We start from the raw sequence: 26,759 nt of genomic DNA, 5'->3' as shown, positions 1-26,759 counted from the left end.
GAGTTTCACAGTTGCATAAGTATTCAGTTCGTCTGGCTTTCAAATATTAACTTTGATAAAGTGCTGATGAATGAACAGAATCTGTTTTGTTGTTTGTCTGCAGGTTCTCTCTGGTGCCAGGACTGCACCCAGACTGGATGCTCATGTTGTTTTTCGCTCACACTCATCTGACCGTGACTGTGACTCTGGGGCTCCTGCTCATTCCAAAGGTAACACTTCACACCTGTAGCTCATGAACCATGTCAGTTATTACTTTCCTGGAAGTTAGTTTAATTTAACAGGATAGATTTACTCAAGTACTTAAAAGTTGGAGGTACTTGTACTTCACTCAAGAATATCCATGTTATGTTTCTTTATACAGCTACTCCTTTACATTTCAGAGGAAAATACTGTATTTTTCTCTCCACTACAGTTATTTCACAGATAGTTAGTAGTTATGTAATAGATTAAGATTTTACCACTGACAACAGAATAAGTGGACGGCGCTTCGGTATCTGAAAAGTTAAGCCTTAAACCTACATTTTTTCTAATGGCCAGCAGGGGGCGACTCCACTGGTTGCAAAAAGAAGTTTGATTGTGAGGAGTCTTAAGAGAAATTGACTCCATTCTGCTACTAAGTTGTCTATTTCTTGTTTAAGATGTTCTCAAAAACATATTTTAGCGTACTTTAGCGTCTAGTTGTAAGATGAGAACTGCAACAAGGCAGGCTGTGATTATTTCCTGCTGAACAGACGAATCATAACCAAGCACAAAACAAGTCGCAGTGCGTCAAACACTTGCTCCATGCTGTCGTTGGCGCTGTGCATGCTCTGATTGCAAAAAATAAAACAAAACAAAACAAAGTAGGAACCCCCAAACTCAAGGCTTCAGAATAGTAGTCCACAAACCAGTGGGTCACAGTGGCTCTGTCTGTTAATTATTCTGCTTTCTATTGATTGCACAAACAAACGGAAAAAAAAGAAAATTAAAAATTAAATCAGTGGTTCCCAACCACTTGGCTTGTGACCCCTGACAAAACAACAGGGTCGGGTTAGGGCTGTTTGTAGTTTCACCAAAGAGACATATCCCATTTAAACTTCTCACATAGTTTAATTTGAATAACTGTTTGAGGCCCAAAGATGTAAAATTATTCAATATTTCACAAAAAAGGAAACATCAGAGGAAAAGTTAAAAAAAAAAATAGTACAACTTGAGCGAGAGCAAATAGGTAAAACTGAGTCAAAAAGGTTTTTATAATGCATTCATGTGGATAAAAGCAAAACTGCAAATACATTTATTAACCAGAACATAGATTTTAGTTTGCTCAAATTTAATTACTATTTACATGATAATTTCTCTACAAAATATAATTGATTTACTTGCAAAACAAATTTGTTCTGCGCTCATAATGTATCATTGCTTGCTCAGAATTTAGGCACAAATAAAATCCCATAGCATTCAGGTATTTACACAGCATGATTGGAAACTAATCTGTAAAAGAGAAGCAGCTCCCATAGAAAGTCAGTGAATCAGTACACAAGTCATGCTTTCTTTCTCATAGGGGTGATTTTTGGAAAACACTACAACTGTAATGGTAACATTTAGTACAGAGAGATCCCCGTAACAGCTCCTGCTGTATTGTAGCTCGTCTGCACAACAGTCAATTAATCATCTTAAGTTCATTTGATATTAGCTATCTGGAACACACACATATACACAGATGCACACCGGCACATTTGCTACCATTACCTTAAACTCATTCAAACTGCGTTAGTGGTTGTTGTAATTTAGCTAAGCACTCCCGTGGGTGTCTTTATGTGCAATCTCTCAAGTCTGATGGAAAACATTTAATTCTCCTGCTGTGTGAGAAATGCAATACACCATCAGTGCTCTCCGTTCTTTCATTCTTTCTTAATTAGGCACCTCAGAAGTCAGTTGAGAACACTGCGATAATTAAGCACAATGGGAGGATGTTAATCTCACACAGCGTCTGGTCCCAAATAAGGAATAAATATTTGGTCTTTCTTTGTTCCCATGTTTGTTTTTTAAGCAAAACTAAATCATTTGGCCATGAAAATGGAGTCGAAATCAAACAGGTCATTACAGATCATGCTCTCTTATCAATTTAATGTTGCTGCAATAACTGTAGTTGTAATAACGCAACCTTATCTCACGTTTTGTTTCTAGACTTAAGAATCACAGTGAGGAAGTGACTAGTGCCTGGAAAAACTGCATGGATTTTTAATGTTATACACAATTTGCATAATTGTGTTAAATAAAACAATTGCAAGAATGAATTCAAACTTTGAATACATCAACTTAACTTTTGACTGTGATTTCAGTCCCTTTAAAAAAAAACCAAAAAAACTTGCTAATATTATATTTATGTGCTCCAACAGATAGAGATCAACTTGAATAAAGAAAGCTTAACTTGAAATTGGAGTTAGAAATTAATGTAGTGGTATTTATTGAATGAAACAATCAATAGCATATTAAATAAATAATACAGAAAAACATAAATCTCCTCTAGTGTGCATTTTTACATATTCTGAAGTTAATATTTTTTGGCAGAAAAGAGTCATTTAAGTTAAACAAAGTTGATTGTGTGCAGGAAAGTAACTTTTTCATTAAATAAAATCTATATCAGTAAATGTTTTGCTGCAGGAAAATGTTGTTCATCACCAGCTCATCTTAAATGACCCTTTTGGCCAACAATCCTGCCATACAATGAATCTAATCAGAGGCACCCTAAAGGCCGGAGTAATACTGTTTGAGAAGCTACATTTACAGTTTTACATCTTTTCCTCACCCTTCTATAGCTGGCTCAGCGTTGCCATTCTTTAACCTTGCTCTCCATCTGCCGTAGTTCCTGTCCAAAGGGACACAGGCCAGGGATGATATTGCCACTGAGGCCTATGAGGAGGAGCTGGACATGGGAAGATCTGGCTCATACCTCAACAACAGCATTACCTCGGCCTGGAGCGAGCACAGCCTGGATCCTGAGGACATACGGGTAAAGTGGCATTCAGAGTCATGGCAAGATCTCAAGTCTGGTTCCTTCCAACTATGTTTACTCCTGTTACATCCTTAAGATAAGACTAATTAAAGCTGTCAGTGTCAATGTGAATTGCAGGCTGCAATACAATTACACACTTTCATCCAAACCTATTTTCAATACTTTAACATGCTACCAGAGATATGGGACCCCTTTAGCTCGGCTGGTACAGCGTGCGTCCCATGTGCTGTGGCTGTCGGTCCTCTGCAGAGCGGCTGCCGGTTCCCTCCCACCTGTGGTCTATTTGCTGAATGTCATCCCCTCTCTCTCTGACCCGTTCCTGTCCCTACTGAATAGAGTCAAAATGCCTGAAAAATAACCTACAAACAAAGCCTTAAAGTGTTTCATGTTTCAGTGGAGCAGTGCTATTAGAGAACTAGTGATGCCCATGTTTTCTATCAACACCGAAATTATTATATTAATAGAAATTATGATGTGATTAAATTATGGGAGACATCTTGCAAGTTAAGTATTATATACAATAACAACTCAAGCTACAATCTTAACAATTCAATAATACGTTTTTGAGTAACCCTCTGTACCGATCCTAAATCAGTGCAAAATATGTGTTATTCAAAACTGGAAGCTGATCATCAAAATAGGAATCCAACAGTTACATGCTAGAAATGTAGTAATCTAAAAGCTGCCCAATATTTACAATATCTTTCTTATTTTAGGATGAGTTGAAGAAGCTGTATGCCCAGTTGGAAGTTTACAAACGTAAGAAGATGCTCGCCAACAACCCTCACCTCCAAAAGAAGCGCAACTCCAAGAAAGGTCTGGGCCGCTCCCTGATGAAACGGATAACAGAGATCCCAGAGACCATGCACATACACCGACAGTGCAGTCGTGAGGACGGCAGCGAACACGGCAGCAACCGCAGCACCTTGCGGAGAAACCCATTCGAACCGAGTCACCATGGTAAGATCGTGGTTCCACCTGTTCAATCTGGAGTGTGTGACTGAGTAGTCAGAGTTAAGGCCTGCAGGTTATTCATCTCAAACCATCTCCATTTCTTAAAACTACCTTTATATTGTTAAACTCTTTTCAAATTTGTTAATGTTGCTTATCTTCAAACACATAACCAACTACTTAAACTGCTTTTGTGTGTAATTTCTTCATCTCCTGAAATCTACAAAATGTTGAGGCAAGCTGTGCTAATGTTTTTTTAAGATATGACTGTTCAATTGAGAAGATTAACAAAAAGAATCCAGCTTAGAAAAACTGCAGTTTTAGCAAAATAGTGTTTTTCCAAGTTGACATTCTGTTCAGAAAAGCACAGGTGTCACTAATAGGATGACTCAGTTTTATACAAGTGCCTCAGTAATGCATGACAGTGTGACAGTGAGCCAGCATAAACAATACAATGTCCCTGGAAATGATGCAACTAAATGGAATTAAACCATTGTTAATTTTATGATTTACACCTGTACCTTCTTACTGTGACATGTCGAAATGTCCTTTGTGAAAAAGGATTATTCTGCATACAGAATGAAATGGAGACTGGCAGTGACCCAGTTTGTAATCATATAACAAACGTTGTTTGAATCCACAAATCCTAATTAATTTTCATGCTGGTTGGTTACATTAAGTCTGCAGCTGTGCTACCAGGACAGTGAGGCTGTACTACAGTGAGGCTGTATATACAGTTGTACCTTAAGTTAAATGTTAGCTTAGTTTGTTAGTTTACATTAGCACTTTGCAACTGGCACTTAAAGGGATAATTTGGATTATTTGATGCGGAGTTTTATGAGGTTCTTAGTGATAGTTAGTGCAGTAGATGGCAGTCAGCACACCCCCTGTCTGGAAAAGCAGAGAGGGGTACCAGGACAGAAACTAAGCAATGAACAGCTGTGTGCACTGCCTGCAACAAAAGATATTTTTGTCACTACACCAAGGTTGCGCTAAAAATCAATATCACTTTTTTTTGGAATATATTCACAGCTTTACTTTTCCATCAGACCGAATGTTCATGGGAAACCCCTGTTACATGAGTCAAATATCGCTCTGTCCAAACCCATGTGTCACATGAATAATATTACATCACAGAACACAGGAGCTGCTGCTCTACCACTGCCTCGATCTGTTTGTTTGTGTTATTGTGTGACTTTGGTAAATCCAAACTATCCTTTTAAAAGACCAAAGTCACACAATAACCAAACACACTAACTGATAGTGCCAATGGTAGACCAGCAACTCCTGTGTTGTGCAAGACAAACTGATTGGTGGACTGGTTTTGAGAGAGCAATTTCTGGCTGATATGATGTTGGTTTCCAGTTGAAAAAGGCTACCTGACAGCAAGGTAAAGTGGTGAAAATATTCTAAATATAGCATAGGCTTAAAATGTTTTTTTTTTTTTTAGGCAGGCCTTTTTTTTAAAGTAGCTAAAATACATTTTGCTGCTGACCTTGTCCACAGTAGTAAATTTCTTAATTTAAGCATCTACTGTAGGCAATACACAGACTATTAATAAGAACTGCACACAACCCTGCATAAAATTATCTGCACTATCCAAAGTACAGCTAAAGTTGATGGTAATTATTTTACAGGTATCTGTTCAAGAATAAAAGTATTGGACAAAGTAATATTTTTATTTTATTTTAGTGACAACAAGTGATTCAAAATTCCATGGCAATCCAGTCAATGGTGGTTGAGATATTTTCCTTGTATTTTACACAGTAGCGGTGTTGCACTTTGGATGTCAATGAAATAAGTCATGCCTGTAAACCTACCCCACCTTAAGATTATTTTATTGTTTTAATCAAACCTCAGGCAAAACTCGTGATGACTCTCTGAAGAACAAAGTGATGGGCCTGAAGAAGTCACTCAGCTATGACCATGTTTGTGACCAGGATGAGGAAACCGGAAGCCAAACTGGCTCGACTGCAGGGGACAAAACGACTCCTGTCGGAGGCGGTGGGGAAGGATCTCTTCTAGGTTCCCTGATTGGTCGGAAACATACTAAGAAACAGCTGGAACCGGCTGCGACCCAGCCGAGACTGGAGCCAGCTGAGTCCACCGAGTCTGTCCCACTGTTCTGGAAATCAGCCAGCGCTCACAACTTAACACACGAGAAGAAACCTGTCCACCTGCGGACCTCCATTATGCAGAAGTCTCTGAGCGTGATTGCAAGCGCTAAGGAGAAGATGCCTGGGCTGACCAACAAGACGCAAAGCGTGGAGGACGCCAGTAAGAAGGGTCTGAAGGGACAGGAGGAGAGGATGCTGTCTGAGGTGGATGAGACACCAGAGCATTACCCCAAGATGATCATCAGCCAGTCAGTGGAGTACTCCAAGACTCCCATGAAGATGGGCATCATGAAACAACAGGTATTTCTAATCTATTTTCATTCCAAATCCAAATTGATCGGTGTGTTAACATGTTATTTAGCTCTTGGGTTTAAATGTTAGTGGATGTATCAGTTAATCCATCAATGCAAATTTCTCAACAACAAATATCAAACATCCTGTTTTCAGGCTCTCAAATATGAGGATATGCTGTCTTTTTTATTGTTGTATATCAAAAATCCATTCTTCACATTGGCAACAGTAGTTATTAATTTAAAATCTCACCTCAAGTTCCTCATATCAACTTTTTCTGGAACTTCCAATTATATCTCAGTAGACAGAGATCCTCCTACACAGAGCCAAACAGCTTATTAGAAAGAAGGAAGACAGACAGATTGAGGTGAGGCTTGTTTGACAAGGACTGGTTAATTGGAGTCCTGCCCAGACTTTACACTAGTACACAGACTGATAAATTAACCAGAACTAGAAAATGGATCCCAGTGAGATCTTCTCATGTTACTAGGCTATTGGAAAAATCTGACTTTTAACCTGTGATGATTTTTTAGCCATTTTTGGTCCCTTGAAACAAGCTATAAACACAACATCAACAAATCAACTGTTAGGTTTTCACAGACACCTGTAATAGTGGCATTACAGTAGTGGATGGAAACAAGCACTCATTTGCATTTACTTTTGGCAATTTACTCAAATTCAGTTACACCTTGCAATATATTTAGATGGAAACATGGCTACTGTGTTAAAAAAATGCAGGCCATCAAACCAAAACAATGAGAAAGCAGCTAAAACACTGAGTTGATCTGAGGGGAAATGTAGAGTAGGCTGGTATTTATCTATGTATTTATCACTACAAGTGCCTCCTTTCACTTACGCATAGCGATGGGATCCATTGTCAATATAAAAATATCAATCATAGCTGCTTTAAGTTATAGACAGTCAGCACTTACCACAAAAAGTTGAACACCTTATGAACTCTAACACCCTAGATGCAGCACCTCCCCGGAGAGGAAGACTGAGGTGTTGTGTGTCATCTCATGCAGCAGCTGTAGTCAATATGAAACTGGCGAAACTCCATAAAGCATCCTTGAACAGTGACAGGTTATAATCTCCACCCTGAATACAAACACCTGTTATGACAAAGACAAAGACATCTCCATGACAAGCCTGTAAAATGCAGTTGGAAGCTCTGAAAAAAATTAGCAAATGGAACTTGAGTTAAGATTTTTGTCTTTTGTCTGACTTTCTGACATTTTATCAAAATTAATCAGTTAATCTAAATATACAAAAACAGAAATATACAGACGTACTTGATAATTAAAATAACATTTGCAATTTCATAATTAAAATAATTGATAGTTGTATTTGTCTCTCTAATTATGATTAATACAGTCATTCCCTGATGGTTATTTTATTGCTTGATTTTAACAGGTAAGTGGCAGCCAGCCATCCATTTGCTCTGAGACTGGTCGGAACCTCTATGACGTGTCTGAGGTTTGCCCCTGGGAGCTGGAAGAACCTCAGACTCCTTCTGAAACAAAGACCCAGAAACATGTTTCCATCGCTCCTGGAGAAACCATCCCCGGCCGGAGAGGCAGCAGCAGCTCTGGAATCTCCAAAGGTGGTCGGTCTCAGCAGAGGCAGAAAGCAGGGCAGTCCCCTTCCAACAGACGCCGCTCCAAAGATAAAGGAGGAGAACGGGAGGAAGGCAGGGATGTACGGAAAGCTCGACCACCCAGGTCACCTCTCCCTCTCAAGCCAGACGTCTGTCCCTGGGAATTCGACGAGCAGCCAATGCTGGCAAGAGATTCAGATTCCATCTCCCCTGACAGGATCAGACGTAAGAAAAGCGTCACGCCCACTGATGGCAAACCCAAGGGGCTCCACTCAGACCACTCCAAGTCCACAGGGAGCCTTTTGCAGCCTCCCTCCCTGATGGTAGAGATCTGCCCGTGGGATTACACCAGCCCACCCTCACCTAAGCAGGAGAAGAGCTGCAACAGCCCCACCACACACAAGAAGAAACGGAAAGGCTCCTGCTCATCCAATCACAAACCTGAGAAGGAGAAAGGGAGGGAGAAAAGCAAAGAGAGGCGGAGCTCCTCCAGCAAGCCGCCATCGGAGAGGAGACGCGTTAGCCAGTCGTCAGAGTGCAGCGGCCCAGTCTCTGAGCGGCGGAGGAGCTCCACCAGAGACCCAGAGATGATGGAGATCAGGAGGGCGGAGGTTCTCCCCCGTGAGACAGAGCCCTCACAGACCAACTTGGCTCAGACTAAAAAATCCCCAGAGAAGAAGAAAGAGAGCTCTTTGAGTACTAGTTACAAACCTGCAGTCATGGCTGATGTTTGCCCTTGGGACTTTCAGGAGCAAGACTCTGGGGGGAGGGCGTGATGACTGGTGTGATGATTGTAATTTTTTTGTATTCAAAGATCAACAGCACAGAGGACAAAGCAAAGCAACTGAACGATAAAGATGCAACATTGCATTTGATAAGAAAGTTTTACTCTGAGCAACCTCAGTGAAAAAAGATTGCGTGAGGAAAAGAACATTTATTCTGCTGTCCACTGATGCAATCCAAACATTACTATTTGCTAAAGAGCAAACTTCTCATTGTTACATTGCATTGAATGCAACCTCAAAGTCACTTTAAAGGAATTTTTAGTCTGCACTTTCGCTTGCACATTTGTCAAACTTACATTGTATGTATGTTTCATCACATTGAGTACATGAAGGTAATAAGAAGATGAATCATACTTGTACTTACCAGCAGATCAGACAATCATTTGTCACAAACACAATAAATGCTACACCTAATGAGGTCATTGAATACTGACAAATGTTACTTGTTATGCTGATGATATTCTACATTACACAGTAAGTCAGTGAAGACTTGAGGCTCATCTCTGCCTCCTTCACAGACGAGAAGAGACACGTCGGTTTCAAATGATGTTACAGTCACTGCCCACATCATTCCATGCATCTTTTACGTTTGCATGGCAATAAAACAATACATCCACTAGAGGACGCTGCTCAGAGTGAAACATCTCTGACAACAGCAAACATGGCAACCCTGGAGGAGGTTGCAGGTCTCAACAATAAGGATAAGTAAAATGCCACTTTGGGCAATGAATTTAGCAACGCACTTGCCTGACCAGGTATAAAGAATAAATTAACACATAGTTATTTTCTGGAGCTGATGATGGAAGTAGCTAAGGAGTGAGTCATCTCGGTTCCCTCTTTGTTGAAAACTGCACATGTGCAGTATCGATCAGGCACTCATGGGAAAATGGCAGCAGGTAAAAACAAAGTTTATGAGCTGAAGCGCAACTGAGAATCTCAGTTATCCTTGAAAAAGGAATTTAGTGGGGTAGCGTTAGAGGTTATGTGTTTTGCAGTTTGCTCTAAATTTGAAAGCAAGGTGGATAAAACAAAGTAATTTTTCAAAAGCACGTCAGTTTTCCTAAAAAATGACGCTGGAGTGATATAGCAAGAGCCACCAGCATCTTGCTTGCATGGCAGCTTAGACAGCTCCTGAAAACCCCTCCTCAGGGGTCTTGTCTGAGGCAAGTCAGGCAATCGCAAAACTGATTACCACAGCAAATCATGTTTCAAAAAACGCACAGCCATTTACTGTATATCCCAATGCAACTGCTCTTCAGTGTAAGAATAGCATTGACCTGGGCACCTAGGTTCTGACCCATTTGTCCAACTGGGCAAAAAAATCTTAACGTTAAACCCTGAGGTTGTAATAATGTACCTTGTGAGAAAGAGCCAAAAGCGGAGGCGGTGTTGTAGACAGTGGTGGCCTGTGCAGCCGTTAATACATCACAACATGTGAACTTCTTCATCACTATCCTGTGGTCGTGTCTTGCTTGAACAATTGACCCTTTGCTAAGCACTGCCCTACTGGCCATTCTTGCACTACATTGATGCAGTTTACAGTGATAATGGTGGCAGATTTAAAATTGACATTGGGGGTAATTACTGAAACATGAGGTCTGTGATTCCTTAGAGAAGTAAACAAAAGCATTGTCTAATTCTAGCTGATTACTGTGGATTTTGTCAGCTAAAATAATGACTCACAAACAGATTTTATGAGTGTAGCTGGCTGAGTCAGCTGAGAAGTCTCCTTAAGGTTTCCATCTGGCATGTTTAAAACAAAGAACACTGTGGAAGTGTAAATGTAGTTACCTGACGGCTATCTACATAATGCTAACAGACTGAAGCTAAAGCTAGCTTAGGTCTCAGAAAACACTGGTCACATGGTAAAATACGGCATGTATATCTACATGATTGATGACAGAAATACACCCATTAACCTGGAAAAGGAAACACAAGGACTCGATTAGTGCAGCGGTCTTTGAGACGGGTCACCCAGCCAGACCAGCTAGACCATGATCACAGCCAAAAAGACAAAAAAGACTCCAGACTCATGAAACGCCAACTATCGCTCTTCTCAGAACCTCCTTCACACCTTCAACATGTAAAGAAATGGAAAGCTTGACAGCCATAGTTACAGATGCTATGCTATGATTGGAGACTTGCTGTTTGGAAGTGGGGTTTAGCTAAGGATCAACTGGATAACTGCTACATAACTACTGGTGGCACTGCTCTGTTTCATCCGTATCCCTAAGTTTTCAGAAAACATGCACAAAAATTAAATTTATGCAGAGTATGGAAAGAAGGCTCCGCCCAAGATTTTATTCTATGAGATGCTGAAGATGAAAATAAGCAGTGAGTTGGGAAAATAGACCTAAGGAAAAAATAGGATATCATCTCTGAGAAACAGGACCAAAGCTTCAGACACAGCTGTGATGTCTTACCTTTAGGCCAAATACATAATTCATGGCACGAACATGATGTGTTTGATTAGTGAAACGTTGGAATAACAAAGGATTGTAGTACAGCTTCATCTTAAACTGAGAAACTCTATGTTTCATTAAAAGTCCTCAATATACAGTCTGTATTTTTCTAAAAAGCCATTGCATGTGGCAAACTCTCAAGCGTCCAATAACTAAATGTTTATTGGTTAACTTGTACTCAAATATGACAGTGGAACTTTTGATGTCGTTGCTTCTGGTATTTGTGTCCTTATTATGTATCACATGATGCTTTTGAAATGATGTGCATTGCCTTCAATAATGTACACACACACACACATTTCAAATGGCTTGCAGTTACAGTCGAGCGGTACTAAAATATCCATGAGGCTTGCCCTTCTGTTGATATTTATTTACTGTTTACTCTATACTCATGCCCTGGAAGTCCCCTCTCTGAGGCTGTAGTATTTCCACATGTCTTAAAAAAAAAATGTGCCGAAGTCTCTCAAGGACCAAAACCAAGCCTGGCGTGGGTGGATGATGTGAATAATGCATTTTTTTCTGTCACTTAGTTGCCCGTTTTACATCTGCTTGAATGCACCTTCCTTCAAATCTTTGCACATATTCAATCGCTAAAAACCACACGACTATGCATGACCAATGCCTTTTTTGCCACTTTTCTCGCTAACTGAAAATGAGTAATTTCAGCATCACCTCCAACGAAAACAACAACAGTCAGCCATTCTGTCCTGTGATCAGCCACCCACCAATGACACCTAATGCAATGCAGTCAAACACGGTAGTCAGTTCAGCTTCATTACGGTTGTGTGTGCATGACAGTGAAAATACAGGATGTAATGAAACACTTACATTCACCAGAAGGCTTTAAAAAATCAATGCATATATTATGAAATACTTAAAAGGGACTCGGGAGCACATGGGATTTTCAAATCTAGATGTCAGATGTTGTCATGTATTTATCAAGCGTTTTAGGAAAAGAACTTCATGTGTAAATAATCTGTTTTGCTCATCAAGCATTCAGAAAACATCATGCAGAAAGTGAAAGGCTTGATAAATAAACATGACCCACCACTCTAACTTTCACATGGTTCTTTTTCTATCTGATAGTTTTAGGCTGTTCGAAATGGAATGTCGTAATTTGCCCACTACATGTATTTTATGCCTGTTATACTGTAAAGTGTTGCTCCAAAAAGTTACAAAAATGTTGTAGCATCCACATGGGAGTATTTATATTGTACATTCATATTGTGTTGCATGTACATACAGTAAATACCCTGTTCTCAATTCTGGATTAAACATTTCTACAAAACTCCAGTTTGCTTCAGGACTGTACATTTCTTTGTTCTGTTCAGTATTGTTTGCAATATTGTCGAGGTTCAATAATCCGTATACCTTGATTAGCGCCCGACCAATTTATCAGTCAGCTAATATTATCAACCAATATGAGCCTATTTCAGATATATTGGTATCTAGTAAGTTATTGTTTTAAGAAAGCAGCCATCTGAGTACCTTTGTATAGTCATACTGGTGCAAAATCAGTGCACAATGCACATTAAAAATGTATTTAAATTTGAGCTCAAAAATGTACTGTATTGGCTGCCATATTGGTGATCAGTGGATTTTCCATCTGTAAAAATGGCAGCGGTCTCAAAAATCCCTTATTGGACTCTGATCTTGATGACTTGCCAGTACATAACAACACAAAAACATGATGCGCAGCTCTTCTCCAGAGCCTTGTGGTTGAATCACCTCACCGAACCAAACCAATGAGCTATCTTAACGTCATCAGGGTAGTGATCAGTCAGAGATCGCCATAGATACCAAGTATACAAAACATTATCTTTTAATTTTCTTTTTTTTTTCTTTAACAGAATACCATATTTACTCTCAATAGAAACAGAGGTGTATGAGAGAAATATAGACGATCATAAACCAAAACATGCAATATTACAAGCAACATATTTCAACATATTCTTAAAATGCAACCGTTTATCTTAACTTGTCAATGAGTAAAAAAGGCAAAAATCTATTTTTTAATACAAGACCTTTTTAGTCAACCTTTTAACACCTACTTGTGTGTGCCAAATTTTAATTTCAACTGATTTAGTTCTCATTTCATTCTACTGTAGCAGGTACTTGGTGCTCTGGCAGTCTGTACAACACTGCCACCATGTGGACAATAAGGTTCCACATGTCAGCAGTGGAAAGTCAAAAGTAAAGTACATTTAGTCAAGAAGTGTAGGTGAGGTACTTGTACTTGTACATTTTTTTCACTTCATGCTATTTTATACCTATACTACACTATAATACGGGGGAAATATTGTACTTTTTACTCCACTGCATGAATTTGTTTAACTGTTGATACTAATTATGCTGCTTCTCAGATTATGATCCTTCAAACAAAACACAAGATTATATTAGAACATTCAGTGTTAAAAATTATCTCCACATTGACCGCCTACAACTTTAAAATACATCTTACATGTTTATCCATCAGTAATAATAAATCTATAAGATAGTATAGACCTAAGAAATACATTTTGCTGATGATATTTCCATATGTTTGCTTATGTAAAGTTTTGAATGCCAGACCTTTAAGTAAATGTAAATGAGTGTTTCTGTGATACAGATATTTTTACTTGTACTTAAGTAAAAGATCTGAATACTTCTGTTACCACTAAAATCAGAAACATTTAATGACCTAAGAACATAACGTTAACCTGTACCTAAGACTGGAGTAAACCAATGTATTTAATATAAACCTTTGAGAAGAATTTAGTATAGATGAAGGTTATATTTTTGGGTTGTGTATTTCAGGGAAACAGTGTGTTCAAGGCAGGCACAACAGCATTGAAAGACACACCTTTAAGTTAATTATACTTACTTTTAGAGAATATACATATTAAGTAAAGCTCAACTGATATATTGTCTGACCAATATCAGAGGCCCGATATTGACGATGCACATCTGTATCGTAATCTGCGTATTGTCTGATTTTTTTTTATTTATTTTTTTTTTACAGAACATGATGCTTTTTGTGGAAGTTTACTGTTTCGTGCTCTGGTGTCAATTTGGATTTCATATATGAATGAAGAACAGATATATCGATATCAGAATAAAACTCCCTAATATCGGCATTGGCCCCAAAAAACATTTATCACAGCTTAGCTTAAAAATATTGAGATATTGTTTATAGCCCAAGCCATGTCACTCATACCTAAACGAAACTATTCAAGTATAGTATAGGCAATGAAAAATTGTTATAGACCATTTTCATGCTAGACATTTTAAAATGAAAGAGTAGAGTAAACACAGGTGTTAACCAATTATATTAATTAAGGTTTATTCAGGTCAAACAGAATCAGGGTAAAAAGACTAAATGGATGGACCTTAATTAGTATCATTGTAACACCTGTGTTGATATTTCATATGAATATGGCTGCCGTGAAAAGGGTCTTTGAAGTACAGGAGTTGAGTAAATTAGTTACATTCCACTACAGGGCAGTAAAAAAAATAATCCATAAACATTTCTAGAACCAGTCAAGCAACTGTAGTTGATGGTTACCTGACTGAGTTAAAGATGGTATTCTCCTCCACCAGCACCAGCTCCATCCTGCTAAATTAATAAGCGGCAGTGACGTCATCCCTGCGGCACCGGACAGGGCTGCGTCCCTGCAGGAACAGCTGCTGCTCCGACCTGACACGCATCACACACCAGCCACAGAGCAGCACAACATCCAAACTCCCCACAACACAGCCTTCAGTCTTCACTTTCTAACTGCACAGAGCCGCCTGAAACATCATGGGCAACGTACAGGTAAGAAAAGCGGATTTTATACAACTTTCGCAGCTAAAATAACTGACCTAATTAACTCTTAAGCAGTGCATCATAATCACATAACTACTGCAAAGAGAGAATTCACAAGTTAGCAGACACTTTTGTGGTGCTAGAAGCTCGAGTTTGCGGTGATGCAATAGGATAAACAACAGCCAGAGTTGTGAATCGACAGGAACTAGGTCACTGAAGTACCACAGACAGAATATTACAGGTTCATTATTTGCTTCAGGAGGTGAAAACAAGACTTTTGCGCAGAATAACTGTCTGTAAACGCTTTGAGAGCACAGGGGAGCAGAGCTTGCGCAGTTAACTTGGGTGAAGAGGGAGTGTGCCCTGCCCTGCCAGGCCGTGGAGGCAGCAGCAGCATCAGCGATGAGGAATTTCTCAGAAACGCTGATCAATGAGGCCGCATTGTATTAAAGAGAGGGTGGGCGAGGACAGGAGAGGAGAGCGCATACTGCTGCTGCATACTGCTGCTGCTGCCCCATGACTCAGCGAACACACACACAGACGGGCTGCACCCTTTTCCTGCGGGACAAACTGCCCTGGATGGACTTTAATAGGCAGGACTTCACCCTTAAATCTGCCAAACTGGAAACAGCTATAATTGTAGCTTTTTCATTATTATGTTTTTTTAACTGTAGCTAAGATTTTGCAGGCTGCTTTGAATGTACATTATGTCAGTAATTATGTATGACATGACCCCAAAAGTGTTTTTACATATTTGTTTAAATTTTGTGAATGATTTATACCTTTATTTTATATTCTCTAGCCCACCATAGTCCCCTGTGAGGACTTTGATGTCACAGCTGATATCAAGGCTATCAGAAAAGCATGTAAAGGTTTAGGTAAGTGTTCAGAGTAAGATGTTTGACTCATTCTTCTACAAGTAATGAAACCTTCCTAAGTCCCACTTCTTTCTGGAACCTCCATTAACTTTTCTTTCCTGTTTGCTGTATGGATTTTTCCACCAACAAGATGGCAAAGTCATGACCTGCCCACATATGTTCCTGGCAACTAATTTCCCTGGCAATTAAATGCAAAATTTAATATTTAGACTAGTCGACTAGTCGAACACTAAGAAAACAGAACAGAAAGCAGATAAAATTTAGCATAATTTATTAATTTATAAAGTTAAACACTGTCCGAAAGACCGTTAATCACAGTCTACAACTGCCAGATCGTTCTTTGAATGCCACTAAAATGCGCACTACTTTGCGCTGTGCAATTCAAACATTACACATTACATGACATGACAACAACTCACTAAATGCTTCACCTTTTCAAACTGAAGAGGATGACAGTGTCTGCAGGTAAAGGACCCAGAGCTAACGTTAGCTGCCAGCCTGACACACAGTGTGGCTAACATTAGCAGTGCTAGCAGCAGCAGCAACAGCAGCTGCTCTGCTTGCAGGTTTATGTCCGTGTCTGTGCTTAATGTGGGTACATGTTTGTCCAGTTGAGTGAAAATATATCATCTTATTCTGTCACAGTCTACATTCAAGATTATTTCCATTTTCTAGATTAAAACACTGTCAAACCGTGCTGGTTTCACGCGCTGTTATCTGTCTGACTTTGCTAATATAAACATCTGGGGTTGCCTAGGTGATCGGGGTATATGCGCTGGGCAAGCGGGTCTACTGTCTGACAGTGCCACAGTCCCAACTAGTGGTGGGCGGCTGCATAAAATCTTAGAGGCAACAAATAACTGTCATCGTGCATGAATTAAATATTAATAAATAGTTTAAATGAGTAGTATTTCTGGTGCTGACTAGTGAGGATGGGGATGTTTCATCATATAGTCGACTAATCCCTACCACATACTGTGATTGGATTACCCTGATATTCTTACGCTAACATTACCCAAACACACTCCTCATGCCAACCCAACCACTGAATGCAACAAGTACTGGCCAATCAGAGTCAGAGTAGGGTGGTTCATGACTTCGTCATCCTGTGAAAAACAATTTGCTGCTCGTACTTAGATATTCTTTGTTCTAGGGTTGTCAATGTTGAAAAGAAATTTTCAGTTACCTTATGTTAGCAAATCGCTTGGTAACTGATAAGCTAATCATGGCAACTTTTGTTTTTCTTTTTAACATAGACAAGTCTAATATATAGCATATCTAAGTACAGGAAAGGAGAACGCTGACCGAGGTTACGCCAAGTAATAAACTTGCTTAGTTGTTACAGAAGAAATGCACTTTCTCACCTGAAGACACACCCTCAGTCATTCTGAGTGGCAAAACATCCTGCAACATGGCTGCCTTAAGAGAGGAAACCGCAAAACCAGCACTAAAACAAATGATTATCTGAAATTAAAGGCAACTAGACTTGAGAGTGATCCTTGCAGCTTACCAAAGAAACAGTGGTTCATGGACACTCATATGTGGCCAGGGATCGGAAACAAGATGATGCAAATCCATGTTTCAGTGACTTGATTCCAGTTGTTTCTGTGAACTGCAGTGATCCATTTGCTTCTCTTTTCTTTCTTTCAATTGCTTGTTGACCAACAGCAGCTCTTTCCAGTTTTAGATGATGTTTTTTGTATTTTTTCCGCATTAATGATCAACACTAACACTGCCACTCAGTGGGTGTAACAGCAGTGACTTCTGCATACTATGATGTTAAATACATACCCTCTATTTGAGCACAGGCAAAAAAGGGGCTTGGCTCAGGAAGGATCAATTGTGTATTCTACCTTTTTATTCATTCATTCCTCTTATTTGGTAATCTCTTTAAGCCTCGTTCTCTTTCTATTTGTGTGTAATTATAAAGCATATTTGTTACCTAGTTAGAGTTAAACTAACAGTGCAGTCACGTCTTTCCTAACTTTTCTAAGAATTCAACTAATTTAACTGAAATCAAAACATGTCATGTGAACAAAGCAAAATGATCATAACAGCAGCTAAAAGGGACTTTCATATTGTGTTGATTTTAGAGGTCCCTGCAGACAAAAGTGGTGAAGATTCCACCACCATAATTATAAAACATGATTTCAAAAATAAAATCATCCAAAGACAAATTCTCCTCCAGCCTGCATGCCTTTGATCGTTTTATCTGATTTCAAGAAGAATCCAACGTGGTGACAAGCATTAAGAATAACTACATATGAAAACAGCTAATCTTCTCACTGATCTATTTTGCTTTTGTAGGTATATAAAGGCGTCAGAATTAAACTGAGACTGTTCCAGAAACAGTTAAAAACTCCTTGCATCATTTTTAATTGAAGATAGACATCATGCAGGACATTTTGCAGCAATCTGTCACTGGCAACTATCCACTGGGAGCTGCTGCACTACATATATACCAGCAGCACTGTTTGATCAATACTTCCTACTTACTTGATAACTTCTGTTTTGTCTCCGCTATCATTTATAACTGTCATTGCAAATTATGACCTCAAGTATATTAAAGCTCCTTGAGATTGGACAGACAAAACATATTAAAAGTTTATTATGCTGAATGATGAATGGCTGGTTTGAGAGTGACAGGCTTTTCTCCTTATGCCCACTGATATCGTGACCGTTAGACTCATATATTATTACTGTCAGTTAATTTAGTGTGAATATAACATTTTAAAACTGCTATTTTACCCAATTTTCAACAGAAAATGAAACCTGTCCAGGTTGAGTGACAATATCCCTAGACTGGGTTCAGCCTTTACTTTTAGCTTTTTAGTTTTGTAGTAATCCTGGAATATCGCTATGAAGGTTAAGTACTTTAACTGTATTTGAAGGATTCTGATGTTAACCCTTTATGTGTATACTGCTGTATTCTCCAGGCACAGATGAAGAGGCCATTATTCAAATCCTGGCCAATCGTTCTGCAGCTCAGCGTGTAGAGATCAAGCAGTCATACTTTGAAAAATATGATGATGTGAGTACCTGCCTGTCTTCCTCTCTTTCACACACACACACACACACACACACACACACACACACACACACACACACACACACACACACACACACACACACACAACCACGACGCATGACGTTACCTCTGTGTTAATCCTGTGTTTGCTCAGGAGTTGGAGGAGGTCCTGAAGAAGGAGCTGACAGGAAGTTTTGAGAATGCGGTTATTGCCATGTTGGACCCTCCTCATATTTACTTCGCCAAGGAGCTGAGGAAGGCCATGAAGGGGGCGGGCACAGACGAAGCTGTACTGGTGGAGATCTTGTGCACAGCCACCAACGAGGTCTGTCAATATGTGATGCTGTTGTTGTGTTCTAGTTTCACTCACTCTTGAACTTTGGGTTAATTATAATAAACTTATCAGCAGTGTCGGACTCTATTGTTAGCTTCGGTCTTTAATCCACTTTTCTAATGCAGGATCAGGCTGTTTAGCAGAGAGTGAAGGCTTTGATAATATAGCTTAGGTTCAGGTTTTATCCTTAGACAGTCTTTTAAAGTTGATATCTTAAATAATCTAAACTTCAAAGGTCCAGTGTGTAAGATTTAGGGGGATTTATTGGCAGATAACTTAGTGCCAGGTTAGTTAAGCAGTTGTAACATTTACCATCATTTACATCTTAGCATACCAGCATGCTAAACTTAGCTAATTGGCAGCAGGTATTTGACCTGATGATGGTGAAATGTTAAAAGTCCTGTACAGTCTAAGGGGATTTATTAGCAGAACATGTGAGAAATTGATGTATAAGTATGTTTTTGTTAGTGTATAATAACATGAAAATAAGAATTGTTGTGTTTCCGTTACCTCAGAACAGGCCGCCATGTTGTGGCACCATATTTCTATATTAGCCCACAACAGACAAACCAAACTCTAGATACAGCATTTCAAGTTTTCCATGAATTTTCATCCAGTTCTTCAACACGCTTGAAGGGGTGGGTGAGGCAAGGCATTTTCAATCAGCGAGCTGGTTAACAAATTTCATTTAGTTTCCTCACAGAAATCAATGACACTGAGGCTTGCTGTGCATTTAAAAAAAAAGTTTTTTTTACACCTCTTAAAATCATAAGGTTCTTGTGACCCCCTGTTAAGCTTTGGCGACCCTTAGTGGGGGTCAGGACCCCAAGGTTGTGAACAGCGAGGAGTCTGTCCTCACTGCCACTTGAGTTCCTGTGCATTTGACATTAAAAGCCCCTCTTCATTATGATACATCATTGTTTGATAGATTTAAAATATAAAAATATTGATAAGATCAGCTTTAATATGACTAAATCTCATCTTTCTTTTATTTCTAACAGGACATCTTGAAGTACAAAGAGGCTTACGCCCAGGGTGAGTTTTCTCCTATGCTGAGTCATGCTCAACAGCAAAGTGATGTTCAACTCATACTGGAAAGTGTGGTCATTTAAGCAACACATGGAACAGATAATGTTGTGGGTGTTTCACTTTTAGAAGTGAATCATTGCGTAATGAGCCACATTTTCCTCACTCACTGGCCACAAATGCCGTCTGATGTTATCCTCCTCAGGGTCATATTTCACTTATTACAAAATATGTTGTAGCACCATGAGGACTTGGAACACAGATATTCTACATCTGTTAGTGGTGTTAGCAGTTCTTTAGCTGTTCACTTTAGCTGTTTGTCTCTTACCTTACAGTGCATGACCGTGACTTAGAGGCAGACATTGAGGATGACACCAGCGGAGATGTGAGGAACCTGCTGATTTCACTGCTGCAGGTGAAGACATGTATTTTGACATATTTTGGCTTTTTTGAAAGGAGCAGGAAGTTAACACCCCTAGTGTTCAAAATCAGTACTGCAGTCAAAATAGCAAGTTGGACCCATAGATAGTATATTAAATCCCCATTTAATTTACAATCTTTGGTTGAAGCTAGTTGTATCCCCCTGCCCCCTCCTCCCCAGACTCAGGGAAGCTCAGGCAGGTTGCAGGAACACTGCAGGAGTGCAAGACAAGTGCAACATTGTAAGTTGACAGTAACAAGTGATGAAAAGTCCTACACTGTAAGCTGATCAACTTAGTATTACTGTTAGTTGTTTGCCAATGTCAAAGTGTGTTATCCTGAAAACAAAAGCCCACTGCTCTGAAAATACACACTCTGGATTTGGGGTGACTCCATCAACATATTGCTCAATTTAACCGTTATAAACATCTGCTCCTTCTAAAAGATTATTAATGATTTCTTATGACTTATGAACAGACCCTAACTCATTCAGCAAACTTTCAGCATTAATTTGAACTCTCAGTAATCAATGTTCTGGTCCAGAATGGGTATTTCAAAGGAGAGCATGCTGGCTGTAGCATTGTTGTTAGAGAAGCCAGTATTTAAACTTTTTATGTTTCCTCAACCTCTGATGACACATCATGATGATTTAATGATTTAGTATAGTAAGAAATATTTCTCCTTTAAGCATTAAAGACACTTTCATAGCAGTGGCAGTTACAAGGGGAGCTGCAGGTCACAAAGGAAGAGTTTCAAGCACAGTTATTTAGGGGGAAGTCTTGAATCTGGATGGAAGCCATAAAAAAAAACAATAGTACTCGTCTTCCTTTGATAATGGCTGGCAGAATTGTTCTCCACGCTGTGATTTGCCCGCTGAGTCATTTTGTCGCACATCGCATCATTGTCTGGCATTGCCCTCTCCGGCTTTTCCAGCGCTCCCACCCTTTTTCTGCTTCCCTTCTCTTTTCCTTCCCCCAGAAAGAAAACACAAACACATTGTGACTCATGTTCTACAGCGACGTCTATCCAAAGAGCTGCAATGGCCTTCAAACAATTCCCACTAATGTGTGGCAGATGATTGTTATCCCATTAAATGCCTGAGATTATGTTCGTAATCCATCTTTTTGACCTTTTCTCGACTCACTAAATCTTTTTCCTCACTCTCTCTATATGCATCGCCTCCCTTATCCATCCTCTTAAATCTCTCGTACCCTTTTCTCCGCTCCATATCTCTTCCCTGTATCCCTCTCCTCTCTTTTTCTATAGGCGGCCAGAGACGAGGGCTATGAAGTGGATGAGGATTTAGCCCAACAGGATGCCACATCTTTGTTTGAGGTTGGTTCTCAGATGAAATCTGCGCTGCATACTTCCTTCAAATTAGAGGCTTTATTCATAGTTTGCCCTTTAAATAACACCAATGTTTGCAGGGTAATGCGATCCTGGATTTAGATGGATGACTGGTAAATCCCACAAGTACAGATTTATATTAAATCAAAGCTTGTTTTTTTAGCAAGGCTGGTACTGTGGCTTTTATTACAGTACAGGATTGTGGAGTCTTTGTGGAAATTCACAACTAAGGCGTGAAGCTTCCTAGTTTCACAGTAAGACTGTACAAATATAAATATAAATGTGTCTGCGAGAATATTTTTACCATATTTTAGTGAGGTTTTATAGGTGTTTTCATACAAATCCTCATCGGCAGATGTACCCCAGACAGTGAATCCTACTGACTTTGGTGATCCTCTGACTTTTCTGACTTTTAATCACTTTGATGATCCCTCAATTTTTCATCAGGCTGAAATTGTTTTCCCTCAATTACTACTTTTTCTATGACTAATGGCATACCTATCATCATGTACTTTGTTTTTGGTGCCAATTAGCTAACATGCTAAAATGATGACCATGCTGAATTTTATTTCAATCAAGAGAGACTTCATTCTGATTGAATTAAATCTATGTAATTGCATGTGTATATGATCTACATGTGTAAATATCAAGTTTTCAGGGACTCCCAGCTAAGTACAGCCTCATAGAGTAGACTCTCAGTCTTGTTTAATATCATAATGAAGTTTCATTCTTATATTCCTATTCATATAAGAATAACAGTAAGTAATACTTACTGTAAGTAATACTTTTTAAGTTAATTATGGTTTATTGCAAGTTGAGTCTTATTTTCATAGTACTATCCATACTTTGTATTTGTCATGATAATCTTGTACTCACCATGTTCCCAGATGTCTAAAATTCACCAGAGTAAACGCTGCAATCTTATTAATGACAGGAAGGATCACAGTTTTTAACTTTAAATGAATAATCACACTTCTTCTCTCTCTCAGCAAATGAGCCAAAATATCATAGGTTCAGTTGATTAATGAGAAGAAATTAAATGAGAGGCTAAATACTCACAAATGTTGGTGTACTATTTCTTCTTTTTGTGTCCGTCAGGCAGGAGAAGGCAGGTTTGGCACAGATGAGTCGACCTTCACCTTCATCCTGACACACAGGAACTACATGCAGCTTCAGGCCACCTTTAAGGCCTATGAATCGGTAAGGACTGCACTGTTTCCTGCCAGATGAATTCCCGCTGACCACTCCTCATTGTTGATACTCCATAGTTCTCGTGTTAACTTGCTGTCTTACAGCTTTCAGGGACGGACATTTTGGACACCATTGACTCAGAGGCAACAGGGACTCTCAAGGACTGCTACATCACTCTAGGTAGGTTACACTGACAGGACTGTTCAGGAGCCGTGAAATATCTAATATCAGTTCTTGTAGTAACACCTGCTGCCTTTGTCTGTGTGTGTCTTACAGTAAGGTGTGCTAAGAACCCGCAGCTGTATTTTGCCCGCCGTCTTAATGCCGGCATGAAGGGACTGGGCACTGATGAAGACACACTCATTCGCATCATCGTAGGCCGCTCTGAGGCAAGTCTACGTGTGTTACTGTACGGTCAAATGTGGAATCATACTGAATAACCACAGAGCAGTCATGATGCTTAATAAACCAGATAGATTTCAGCTCAACAAAACCACATTTCAAAATATTTAAATGTTCTCTAAAGGTAAATTATGACCATGTAGAATTCAAAAACAAACATAAGGAATGAACAGATAGTTTGGCTGCGTTGCACCAATACGATTACATTTTAAACTAGATAAAATCATGGATGAACTTTAATTTGTGTTGCACTAAAGCTTGCTAATTTCTTGTTACCTCTTTAGCTAGCTAGCAAACAGTGCAACATTTTGTTAACTTTTTAGCACGCAAGCAAACACGAAGAATTTTGTTAAGGAATACAGAGCAGCTGAAACTTAATGGTTTGCCCCCCTGTTTTATACTGAATAGGTCCCAACAGCACTTAAATTTATTTATTTAAATTTGGGTAAGCAAGCATCTCCATATTGGTTAAATTAAACTTCAGTTTACATGAATAAACTTGGATTTACTAAACAGATATTAGTTTTTAATTGTGTAATGGAGCTCATCTTAATTTCATATCTGGATTCTCATATTTTAAACCTAATCTCTGGGTAGAGTAATTCCTAGATTCAATCAGTATTTGTTGACGCAACCCAGTGTTTGTGTTAACAGCAGTTGTTATGTTGTTAACCCACAGATCGACCTGGAGACAGTGAAGGACATGTACCTGGAGAAATACGATGTTACCCTGAAAGACGCTCTGGATTCAGAGTGTGGCGGAGACTTCAAACGCCTCCTCATTGAGATACTGCACTGAAACGTCTCACCATCTGCCTTATTTAACCAAAGTGACACAGTCTCTCCTCTGTACCCACTCATCCTTCATCCTCTTACTTCATAGTCCTTTTTACCTGTTTTCACTCAGTCGCTTTGTGGACATCTTTCTATCTGTCGTCCTTCTCACATCTTTTTTCATCTCTCTCTCACATCTTAGAGACAGTCAGTTCTCTCTGCAGCATGGACCAAAAATCAACTGGTTATTACATGATACAGTGTTTTACACATGTTAAACTTTCATTCATAGTCTTTTAATACACAGTTTTGCCATGAATATCACACTCAGTGGAGATTCTCTCACTGTTTTTGTCTAAAAAAAACAACAGAGGTGCATTTAATTGTTATTTCACAACAACATCATGGCAGCATTGTTGAGCATATATGGCCGCCTTAATGAGCTTTAATGCATTGATAGTGATAGTCCAGTTTTTATCCACAATCAGCAGCTTTACAGTCTTTTTGTATTTCAGCTGTAGTTCACCATTTCAAGCCCAAAGCTGTAACCAACCAAGAGGCTGCTGCTGTTCAACATAAACGCTCTAGCCTTATATTTGTCACTTTATTAATTTCATCCCATTCCCATCCATTAACTTCACCACTGTTTGCCTCAAAGATGCCTTTCATGAGATGATAGCTTGTAATTTCCTTTTTTGCTGCAACACTTAAGTGCCGAACTATCACGTAGATCTCTGAAATCTGAATACACTTGAGGATTAAATATACGTGACTTTATTAGTACCATGATATTAAAAGCCTGAAGTCTTTAAGTACACTCTGTTGGGTTTTTGTAGTCACATCCCTGAATGCTATGTGGGATTTTTTAACTCAGACAGTTTGTAGTCTTGTTTTTAATCACATTTACACACTTTATTAGACAGTTGCTGTTGTCCTGTCATCACTCAATTAATACATCTAGTACTTACTTATTAAATAGAGATATAGTCCTACATGATGATTGTCTAAAAATTGTGATCATTATATAATGTTAATAATATTAAAAAAAGATATATTGTTTGCTCTGTAACCCCTGAGGTACAATCACTGATAATGGACTCACATCTGCATCCCTGTATGGAAATTGTATCTTAACTAATTGTATTTTAAACCAGTATTACAGTAATATAAATCACTATAAGATTAGGGATGTGTTGTCACGTAGCAAATAAATAAACCAAATTATATTAAAGTTATTGGTAAAATGTTGTGATGACGTAAATAATGTGGCATATTTATGAAGTGATAATAAAAGTTAACTCCATCAAGGAAAATCTTGTTCTTAATCTTTATTGTCTTTTTTCTCCTGTAGAGGGCAGTATTGCACCACTGGGAATATTGTATGCACTGCTATTAAAGAAGAAATGACAGGACATTAATGAATCAGAGAAAAAATAAACTATATAACATTCTGTATACTTTTCTAACATGTGCAATCTATTGTGTGCTTTAAGCTACTGTGTAATGAGCATTGTTGTGTTCTCTTTAAACAAACTTTTGCTCTGATGTTAAATATGAAGATTTAAGTTTATCATTTCATAATGTGTTTCTCATTGGTCTACTATCCAAAATTTTACAAACTTTGCTTTTTACAATGTCTGCCCCAAAACAATTTGACTTACTGCAGAGCACAGAAACTGTGACGCCTCTGGGTGAGTTAAAAGCAGAGAAGAAAAGTTCAAAACAAGTGAGAACTGCTTCCAGATGCAGAGACACAGAAGCAAGGATTTCTCACTTTCTTTCCCACTTTTGGTTTCTTTCCCACATCTTTCTTCTTCTCTCTCTCCCGCTCCTTCCTCTTTATCTTTATCTCCCTCTCTACATTTAGATATATATTCCCTTGATGTTATGGTTGATTCAGTATTGAGGGAAAAGTTAGGAGTGTACCTGCCCTCCGCACATTCTTGCTACCTGTAGTGTGTATCTGCAGTCTGTGCACCATATGTAGCCCAGTAGCCCCATCATCCACCTCATGCCTCACTCAAACTCTGGCAGCCTGTCTGTGGCTCTGGCTGAGAAGACTGTGAACACCACACGTCTGTAGATATAAGGCAAAGGTGGGGAGTATTTGCACACAACTATGAAGTGTGTCAGATTTTGAAAGGAAATCATCCTATTACAAGATTAACCTGAACGATTTTGTGTTATGCATTAAAATAAGCTAGTAAGGTTTAATTATGGGCAGGCAACATTACCTCAAAATTAATTTATCAAACAACACTTTTAATGGTAAAACTGGACATTACCTGGTGGCCCATTAGCTATCCACAGTGCATATTGCTTCTTCTTCTTCTCCTTTACGTGGTTTTCAGATTTACTGGGGACATCGTTGCAT

At 39.0% G+C, this 26,759-nt stretch overlaps 2 protein-coding genes across 2 annotated transcripts in view; both read left to right on the top strand.

Moving 5' to 3' along the window:
• The window catches only part of gpr158b (G protein-coupled receptor 158b), an 85,783-nt gene extending 75,986 nt beyond the window's left edge, over nucleotides 1-9,797 (top strand). The window contains exons 9-13 of the mRNA XM_084732502.1: nucleotides 104-209; nucleotides 2,846-2,992; nucleotides 3,712-3,955; nucleotides 5,807-6,363; nucleotides 7,768-9,797. Of these exons, the coding sequence (XP_084588628.1) occupies nucleotides 104-209; nucleotides 2,846-2,992; nucleotides 3,712-3,955; nucleotides 5,807-6,363; nucleotides 7,768-8,727 (2,014 nt within the window). The 3' untranslated portion in view covers nucleotides 8,728-9,797. The remainder of the gene's footprint in view (nucleotides 1-103; nucleotides 210-2,845; nucleotides 2,993-3,711; nucleotides 3,956-5,806; nucleotides 6,364-7,767) is intronic.
• A 5,042-nt stretch (nucleotides 9,798-14,839) lies between these two features.
• Nucleotides 14,840-25,698, top strand: LOC146318160 (annexin A13-like). Its single transcript, XM_084732795.1, has 11 exons — nucleotides 14,840-14,994; nucleotides 15,788-15,863; nucleotides 18,800-18,894; nucleotides 19,046-19,216; nucleotides 20,227-20,260; nucleotides 20,587-20,666; nucleotides 21,938-22,006; nucleotides 23,117-23,218; nucleotides 23,314-23,389; nucleotides 23,486-23,598; nucleotides 24,291-25,698. The coding sequence occupies exons 1-11, from the start codon at nucleotides 14,980-14,982 to the stop codon at nucleotides 24,408-24,410; spliced, it is 951 nt and encodes a 316-aa protein (XP_084588921.1). The 5' UTR covers nucleotides 14,840-14,979; the 3' UTR covers nucleotides 24,411-25,698.
• The last annotated feature ends 1,061 nt before the right edge of the window (nucleotides 25,699-26,759 follow it).

This window comes from Lutjanus erythropterus, chromosome 12 (genome assembly GCF_056507025.1).
Source record: "Lutjanus erythropterus isolate fLutEry1 chromosome 12, fLutEry1.hap2, whole genome shotgun sequence".
NCBI classification, from domain to species: Eukaryota; Metazoa; Chordata; class Actinopteri; order Lutjaniformes; family Lutjanidae; genus Lutjanus; species Lutjanus erythropterus.
This window is presented reverse-complemented; position numbering and strand designations above follow the sequence as displayed.

Coding starts and splice junctions, on each gene's coding strand:
- LOC146318160 (XM_084732795.1), top strand. Junction 23,219..23,313: donor CCTTTAAGGCCTATGAATCG/GTAAGGACTGCA, acceptor GCTGTCTTACAG/CTTTCAGGGACGGACATTTT. Junction 23,390..23,485: donor GGACTGCTACATCACTCTAG/GTAGGTTACACT, acceptor TGTGTCTTACAG/TAAGGTGTGCTAAGAACCCG.